The 9,154-nt window shown below is 45.1% G+C and overlaps 1 protein-coding gene across 2 annotated transcripts in view; it reads left to right on the top strand.

Moving 5' to 3' along the window:
- Positions 1-8,560, top strand: part of GRIA1 (glutamate ionotropic receptor AMPA type subunit 1) — a 107,218-nt gene extending 98,658 nt beyond the window's left edge. For both annotated transcript variants that reach the window (XM_065734675.1, XM_065734676.1), the window contains exons 15-16: positions 5,047-5,181; positions 6,962-8,560. In XM_065734675.1, coding sequence (XP_065590747.1) covers positions 5,047-5,181; positions 6,962-7,150 — 324 coding nt within the window. In that variant the 3' untranslated portion in view covers positions 7,151-8,560. The remainder of the gene's footprint in view (positions 1-5,046; positions 5,182-6,961) is intronic.
- Positions 8,561-9,154: the final 594 nt, after the last annotated feature.

The raw sequence follows: 9,154 nt of genomic DNA, 5'->3' as shown, positions 1-9,154 counted from the left end.
ATGAGAGCTGCTTGAAACTCCATGTGTGAAACCAATAGGCACAAGCCTTAAAGCCATGTAAGCCTCTACTGTAAGCAGAAGATCACAGTGATGATTCTCAGCTGACAGACAATAAGGCCACGTCTGCTCCTTGCTCAGCATCCACACCAAGACTGCAGCAGTGGAGAAAAAACAGTAAGAGAAACCGACATCAAAATCAACAGAGCCCTCTTCCTCCTACGGGACAAGCAAGCGATGGCACTGCTTACTTGTTCTCAGGCATGCAGCTAGGTAGACATACGTAACTGTCATCTACATGGCTTTATCTAATTTTGCTCCTCAGAAGGATAGATGAAGGCTGATGAAGAGGGTGAGGGCTAGCTGGATGTAAGGTTTGTACAGAGGTGTTTAGACAGAGCCAAGTCAAACCTCTGATGTTTCCCAGGTTTATGTTTGTTGGCCCCAAATTTTGTTCCATTCCTGTAACTGTCTGCTGCGCACCCCATTATTTTAAACCTGACAGTTTATCTACCTGCTGCCTGCCTAGTGCTTATGCAGAGAAATCCCTGTACAGAAATATTAGAACTTCAGAGACAAGCATTCCCGCAGTGGGGAATATTTGGATTTGATGCCCCACAGTAGGAGGCATGGGACAGTCATACTCAGTGGTCATCCAGGACCACCACAGCCCCAGGTGCCATGCCAGAGCATGGGAAATCCCCGTCAGTGCCCTGCACTGGGCAGCAGTGTTCTTGCAGCAGACACCCTGTATCTAAGCAGTTCCTTTAAAGGATCCCATTTTGAATGCAAACGCATGATGGACAGATTTTTTTTGCAGGCTATAAAATGTGCTGTGGACTTGAGAGAGTTGTCATGATTTGTTAGAGAGTAATGACAAGGTATACACTAAATATCAGATATGTGAGATTCTTTTCTTCCTCGCGTTGTTTGCAAGGCAATGGGAGAATGGAAGCTTTGGTTCAGATCAGGATTGCAAGGACTCCTGCAGGGGCAGCCAGACAGCTTCTCACATCAAACAGACCTTCACTGAAGCCACAGAGATCTCTCACTCCTCTGATTCAGTTGCAAGAATTGGACTTTTGTTTAAAAATCAATAGGGATCACTCCCTGCTACTGCCTTGATTAGTTGATTCTTCCAGCAAATGTGTCTTCTCGTTGTTGGGCAGCCTCACCCCATGGCTGGCCATGCATTTACTCACGCCCTGCCCTACAGAACCGAGATACCAATGGTCAATGGTTGGTGCTGTGTTCTTCATCTCTGAGCTTCAGCTCTTGCCCCATAAGGGTGGCCCAGCACTTGATGCAAACGCTCTCAATATGCTGCCAGCACGTTCTGAGGGTTCAGGGCACAAGAAAGGAGCAGCCCCAGTGTGAAAGAGAGGAAATCTGGCCTTCGTGACTTTTAGCCAAGGAGGATAAATAATTGCACACAAGACATGGTGCCACGTTGGAGAGGAACAGACGGGAAGGTGCCTGGTTGCTGTGGCAACAAGGCCGCTCTTTCGGAAAGCTGGGTTTTTCTTTCTCTTTTCACTTGCCAATCTTACCCCCACGTCAGCGTTCTGCCATGCGGGAGACAAGCGGTGACATTTTACACTCCCACTGACAAGCTGGTGGTGATGGGCAGCTCTGCAGGAGAGCAGCTGGTGTCAGAGCCCAAGCAGAGAGGAGGGGGGTCCTCTCAGGCAGTTGGCATCATTTAGGACCTTGTAATTAGGAGTTCTGATAGAGCAGGAGAGGGAGCAAAGCAGCAGACAGCCTCAGTGCGGTGTGCACCAACTCCTTACCTTTCATAGGTAGGTCCTGCAGCTGACAGAAGCGACAATAGGCTGCTCCCACCCAGAGAACCTCTCTGTGTATGTCCTGCTAGGAGAGGAGAGCAAAGAGAACAAAGAGAGGATGAGCAAAAAGTCAAGAAACACCACAGGAGAAATTTCCCTTCCCAGACCTGCACTGGAAGAAATCTTATTATGGTAGAGGGAAAACACAGCTGCTCTCCCCATCCCAGCAGGTCTGCCCACTCCTGTGCCTCACTGGGCTTTCCTTGGCTTCTCTGCTGATGGAGGAGAGAGCTCAGTTCAACCAAATAGTCCAAGTAATGATGGTGGTAATGGTTATAATAATGCTGCTGCAAATCGAATGCTAGTAAATGACAGCAGGCCTAAAACTGGTTGTGTGAAATACTGGTGAAATTAACTGCTTTGGGTCATCTCCTCTCACTAAGCAGTCAGTTTGGTGTGGCATCAGGAAGGAGGTAGACTTGAGAAACCCTCCTATTCTGGCTGCCAGACCTTCCTACCCTTGCATCTGACTGAGGCTGTTTCCAATTGGACCATGACTCTCAAACTAGGGGTGGGATTGTGAAAATGCTGTGGCCAGCAAAACTTCAAAGTCACGTATTCCCATGAATCCTGGCTTTCCAATGATTTATGGCTGCAAGTGACCCATGTGACCCATGACCTGTGACCCATGTGTTCATTAGGTCACCCTGATGGGTGGTTGTGCTGGTTATTTGCAAGAGCACTAATGCATTTTCTCTTCTCTAAAGCTTTTTCACAAAGCTTGAGGATCCTTCATATCACCTCCACCCCTCTATCAAATCAAGCTGGAAGCACAGGTTGAAAATTGTTATTAAGACAGACAAATAGGCAGCTCTTCCTTCTTCCCTGTCCCCGTCTTTCCACCTAAGCACATGCTAATCAGCCACTTTTCATTAAGGAACCAGGATTAAAGATTAGGATGTCAAGGAGGGCGGCCCACCTCCAGGGGTTTTGTCTCTCCCTCAAGCTGGTGCAGCCCCTTCAGACTGGCTTTGAAGAGGCAGAGTACATGATGTGTTGTAACCCTGTTTTTTCAGAGTAATTGCTCTACTTTTCCAAATCTTTGCTTAAAAAGACTCCCCAAATTTTTTCAGCTGGTGCTTAAGTTTTTTCCTAGTAATCAGCAAAGAGATGGCTGAATAAAAGTACAGTCAAGCCTGTGAGAAAAAAAAATTTTTTTGAAGGAAGATTATAAAAGACCAGAAATATTATCCTTCAGGTACGGAAAACTGCAGAAACTAAGAGGATATTTGCAGAAATCTCTCATTAGAGAGAGCACAGAGGAAGCATCGACAAGATTATAAACTGACCAGTGTGTGATCATCATATAAGAGAGGAACCAAAAATGTCCACCAGTGGAGGCCATCACGCCTGCAGCAGGATTAATCTCTTGACAGCAACGTCAATTGGTGAGGCATGCAGAAGGAGATCGCTTGTGGAGAATTTTACAGTGACCAAAGCTCTGCAGAGGTGACAACTAACCTCAGCTCCACATCTTTCAGCAGTGGGCTCGCAATGGCAAGTTTCTCCTCATGGCACTAGAACCGATGACACGTGCACCATGTGGACAGAAGGCTTTGCAGCTCCACACGGGGAATGGTATGAGATGAAGGGAAGGCAGTAACAAAAAAACAACATGAGATGTTCTATTCTGTTATGGCAGCTTTTTGAAAACTGGGATGTTTCCATTTTTTTGTGGTCTAGTATTTTTGTCAACAAATCCTAATTCTCCGAAAGACAGAATCCTTTTACAAAATGTACTTTCCTGAAAGACAGTGTTGGTGCCTGATGACTGTTCTTGACTCAAAGCTGACCATGAAAACTTTGGTGTTTGGTTTTGGACCTTTTTGATGTTGATCCAGTATAGCTTTCTGCTTCCTAAGAAATTGTACTTCCCAAAAAGTTTGGGCTGTTTATTTTAAAACCTGACAAGGAAAGAGAATGAATGTGCTGTCCTAGAAGGGTAAGGAGCAATGCGTGACCCAGCCATCTGTATCTCCACAGAGCAGTGGGGAACACCAAGAACTGCACCAAGGCTTCGTTTCCAACTGAAGACATGCCTACAGGTCATACAAGTTATTTCTTATCTGCATCTCCAATGAGCTTTATCCAGTTTTCATCGCTTATCCAGTGAGTGGAACCAACAACACTGATCAAACCCTGGTCACTCTAATAGTTGGGCCTGCCCTGGGGAAACGCTGGAAATACTGGAAATGCATATCGAGTCAATATTGCAGAGAGCAACAAGGAGCATGGAGCAGGGCATCTCGGTGGCCTGGTGGACTATAAAGAGAAAGCCTAACCTAGAGAAGAGAGCCTGGTACATGGAGCTGAGACAAGTCTCTGGATCCTACCACTGCCCAGAGCGATCCTAATGCCCCAAAGTCTACCTGGTCAGCATAGACTACAATCGGAGAGTGGAACTGAGTCACATCTGGGTTGGATTTGGGGCTCAGTTTCCCTGCTGATGAAATGAGTCATTCCAAGACTCACCTCTTCCTCAGAGAGCCATGACCATTCATTAGGCATTGTAAAATCAGAACACAAATGCTGGCTGTGAGTAGCAGGCCATTAACAGCCCTACTTATTGCAAACCAAATAATTAGCTTAGACACACATCAGCAGCTCTTGATTGCATATGAAATAACTGTCTTATTACACAGAAATGAAATGCGTTTATGAGGACAGCTCAGGTGTCACCTCAACCTCAATACTGGAGAGGAAAGGAATTACAAAAAAAAAAGAAAGAAAACCCAGCCATTTTGATGCGCTGCTCAGCAACAGAATTTGCGGGGGAAACAATCTAGGAATGAAGGAATGAGCATTTCCAAGAGAATGGGTTATTTCAGGCAAGACATCAGGGACAAGCAAATGTCACAGAGGCAGAGAACTTTTCTTCTCCTTTAATCAATAATTTAAACTAGACATTGTGGGTGTCAAAGCATTCCAGTTAGATAATTGAAAAACGGCGATTCCAAACCTTTACGAAAAGTCACATTGCTGAAAAAATGTTTATTTGTTTGTGAGAGGGAAACATTAGATTTACTAGACACCGAATTAAAAATTGAAAATGTTCTTAGAAATGTCACATGTTCACTTGAAGAGGGAGATGATGTAATGCCAACATTGCTATATTGTACAGCACCTCTACCAGAACAATCTCATATTAATTCTGTTGTTCTCCTTCCCACACGCCCTCCCCACCCTCCCTTCTCTTCTCTTCCAGGACAAGACGAGCGCTCTGAGTCTCAGCAATGTGGCGGGGGTTTTCTATATCCTCATCGGTGGGCTCGGACTAGCCATGCTGGTTGCCTTAATCGAGTTTTGTTACAAGTCCAGAAGTGAATCAAAGCGGATGAAGGTGGCAACCCATTCCCAGGCCTTTCACACCTTCTCTCTGACACCACCCTGGCTCCAAAGCTGCCTTCAGGGACGGATGCAGCCCAGAACATGGGTGGAAAAAAAGACATAGGGATAATGAAGTGACCTTATCACTTGAATTGCTAGAAAGAATAGGAGCACCAGAGAAAGCTAAGAGAGGCTCAGATGAGCCCTAACCCTAGTGCATGAGCTGATGCAAGATCAAACGTGGCATAATACCCATTCAAAGTCCAGAAATAGAGTGAAATCATAGTGCAAATGGGAACAGGAATGCACTGCCGTTCCTTAAAGCAGGCTATGGCAATGTGTGTGCAGCATGGATGAGGTGTGTTGGAGTTGGTGTGATACAGCCTTTACTGCAGTTAAAAAAAAAATCCCCCCAAAAAATCCCAAACCAAGCAGTTAACAGCAAGATAGAACTTGGGTAGTGTAGCAATGAATCAGATCCTGTTGTTCCCTCTGCTGGCATCCTGCTGGCACTATTTGCAGGTAGGCAGCAGTGACAGATGCTCAGAGCATTTGCCAGATTTCTACCCTTGAACCCTGGCTGGACAGCATTCTCCCAAGTAGGTACCCTGGCTGGGTGAAGGGGGCTCTCCAAAGTCAGAATTATGGATGTTCTGAGGAATAAACTGTGCTCTGATGTCTCCTAAAATGTCTTTTGCTCTACTCTGTCATGGTCTAGCAGCACAGTACTTCCTAAGGCCCAGGAGATTTATTTCAGCCCTAATTCCCGGTGTGCCTAAATTTGTGTTCTGTCAAGAGGCATTAGATTTTAGAGCTTTGGGAATGCACATTTAATGCAGCATCTCTGGGACAAGTACTTCTTGACTCAGATGACTAGCAGAGGTGATCCCTTACACGGATACCATTGTGCAGAAGGGTGCACTAGGATCTGAGCTGTGACAGTAATGCATCCAGTTTTTCCTCTCCCATGAGCATGGAAGTCAGTATGTCATAGGAAGTATGCAGCAGGTTTCATAAAATTCAGAGAGATCTTCACTTCCCTGGGCACTGGCACTCACCCAGAATCAAAAAGAAAATAAGCAATAATTCCTTTGGAGTTTATGTCATCGTTTCACAACATGCTTAACATTTTGTCAGCAGTAATAACATTTTTCATTCACTGAAAGTGTGCAATAACTCTTTTTGACATTGAGATTCGAGAAATTCTACAAGCAGTGATAGCATAGGGATAAGAAAAGGTATAAAAAATGAAATTAGCCTTAAATGCTGAACTGAAACTGAAAGAAATGTGTCTCGTGTTTTAAGATCTAAGACACTAATTTCCTTAGGTCTTGTAAAACAAATGCTTTGGACAGTATCTGGAACAGGAAGATGAGATTTGCTTTTCTGAATTAGGTTTGCATTTCCTAGCTACCTCACTTATCTCTGTTGACAAAAACAAAGGCACACGTTCAGTTTCTCGCATGTGGAAAGTTAAACATATGCTTGCAGTGAGTCAGAGCCCATCACACGTAACAGTACAGGAGTAGTAATAGCATATATATGAGAGAAAGTGCATAATACCCCTGATCAGATCCAGTGTGATTGTTCTGATGTTGTAGAGTTTGAATAGTTCTTGCATATGGCACGTTGGCTTTATACTCCAAATGACTGCAGAACCATTTAATTCTGAATGTAGAAGAGGTGTGAATTAACAGAGCAGGTGCAGAAGGCTTTTTTTTTTTTTTTTTTGTATTGTAATTTCTCCAACATTGCTAAGGACAGGGGGAGACCCCCCCGTCTTTCCTAAAAAGGGTTTTTGTTTAATCCCACAGCAATCAATCAATGAAGCCATACGGACATCAACCCTTCCCAGACCGGCTGCAGCAGGAGGCAGTGGAGAAAACGGACGTGTGGTCAGCCACGATTTCCCCAAATCCATGCAGACAATCCCGTGCATGAGCCACAGCACTGGCATGTCCCTGGGAGCTACGGGATTATAATTGGCCTTTTGAACCATTGCCTGGGTGAGAGCAGGGACAGCCCAACTCCACCCCCTCCAGAGCCAAAAACAAACCCAACACCAACAAGACAAATGACGATGACAGAAGGGACAATTGGATGGATCTTCTCGAGGAAATCAAATCTATTTCCCTTTTTCTTTTGCAAACAGATCCACTGGCAGGAGAACAGAAACAGGTCTGTACTGCAATAAGGAGAGCATAATGGGATTTAAGAGACTCGTGAACCATCCCTGATCAAAGAACCACTGGAACACTAATGAGGACTATGCCATTTTGTTTTAACTTGGTTGTTAATAAGTCTTAGTGTGTGCAATATATACATTTTTTCTTACTAATTCCTGTGGTGTCAGGGTAACATCAGTCCTTTCCCCTTTCCCTGCTCAGCCCTTTAATCTGGTTTGGTTTGGGATGCAAACCATAACATCTGAGCTACTAACAGCAAAAAGAAATTCCAATGAATGACAAGTTGAACTCCCAGCAGGGTCAACGTCAACCCCTTTTGTCTATCGTGATTCTGTTGTGAATTTGGGGTGTGGAGTTATTGCAACAAGGCACACAGAGCTGCGAATGGCTCTCCCTGCAACAGGAAGGACTCAATGCAAGAAGAAACTGAAAAAGAACATGAGGTTGTCTTACAGGGGCAAAGATAAGAGCGAGTTTGGAAACCCCAGGTAACCTGATGATAAAATGATAATTCTTCCATAGATGATGACTGGCAGTTCAAGAGAAGGATTGTGTGCCTGGAGAGGAGAGCGTCATGCATGGCATATGAGAGCAGACGGCTGGTCTAAGATCACGATAGCTGCTGTTTGTGGAAGAGAGAAGATAAATGCAGTATTCCCCTTACATGCCACTCCTGCCTAGGTTATTGGGGGCTAATAAGCAATTGTGAACCATTTCTTCATTGCTTAGCTTCTGTGTGTGCTCCCTTTTTGGTGGTCAGATAAGGGAACCACCTTGAGCCAGGAATAGATCATCTCAAGACATCCAGTTCTAGATGGCTGCCTATTAACCAGTAAACATACTAGAAGTCATGGGGCTGCAATGGGATTATCCCAACCTTTTTGCTCTGAAATCCCTTTATGGCCATTTTTCTAATTAAAAGGGACATATATTTAGACAGTTGGCCAGAATGGCTATCTGGAAGGAACTGCTGAAGCAAACGTGGAGATCCTATAAGAGCTTCATTCAAGCACCCATGACATATGACTGCATCAGAGCTGGTCAGACTTAGCCTTCCTGTCAAGCTGTGGCCTGTTCTCTGGGTACAAAGCCAAAAGTAGCAGATTCCCACTCGTGTATCCTTAGGGAGGGGAAAGTATCCCCAGACCAGGAGAACAGATTGCTGACACCAAACTCTGTATTGCAGAAACCCATGCTGAGGAACAGGCAGCTACAGAAGATCAAAGGGACAAGGATGGCTTTCCAGAACCACACAAAAGATTCATTCTGTGGATTTTTGGCATGGACAAACACTTTCCCATCGTGGTGGGCCTGAGACGCTTCCCCAGAAGCGAAGAATCACCAGGGGAGTATCTAGAGCTAGAGAAGATGTGCGGGGCAGGGACCGCAGTGAATCCACTCAGCCTTGTTCCATCACTGATGGCACATAAAGTTCAAAACTTCTCACAGGACTCAGCAAACACCTGCCTGGGGACTGAGCTGCTATTGGAGCATTCTGAACTGCCTTTTTCTCTCTCTTTTTTTTTTTTTCTTCCTGCAACGTAGCACGTGAGGAGCAGAAAAGGAAGAGATGCACGTGAAGACAAAGTTATGCAGGCAAATGAGTGGCACAAATCTACGATGAGGATCTGTCCATACAGCTGTCCACAGGGCTGGAAACTGCCTGAAGACCAGTTTCCATGAGTGTACTCTGCAGAGCAATACGTTTACCGTCTTGAACACCAGCCTGGCCCAAAGCATCTGTTCCACCTACCTGCAACACTTTGGACACCAGCGAGTCAAAGAGTCAAGGTCTGAAGC

Source organism: Cyrtonyx montezumae, unplaced genomic scaffold, assembly GCF_038088225.1.
Source record: "Cyrtonyx montezumae isolate F1298 unplaced genomic scaffold, pur_monq_1.0 scaffold_18, whole genome shotgun sequence".
Lineage (NCBI taxonomy): Eukaryota > Metazoa > Chordata > Aves > Galliformes > Odontophoridae > Cyrtonyx > Cyrtonyx montezumae.
Note: the sequence above shows the minus strand (reverse complement) of the source record. Positions and strands in the feature narration are given on the sequence as shown.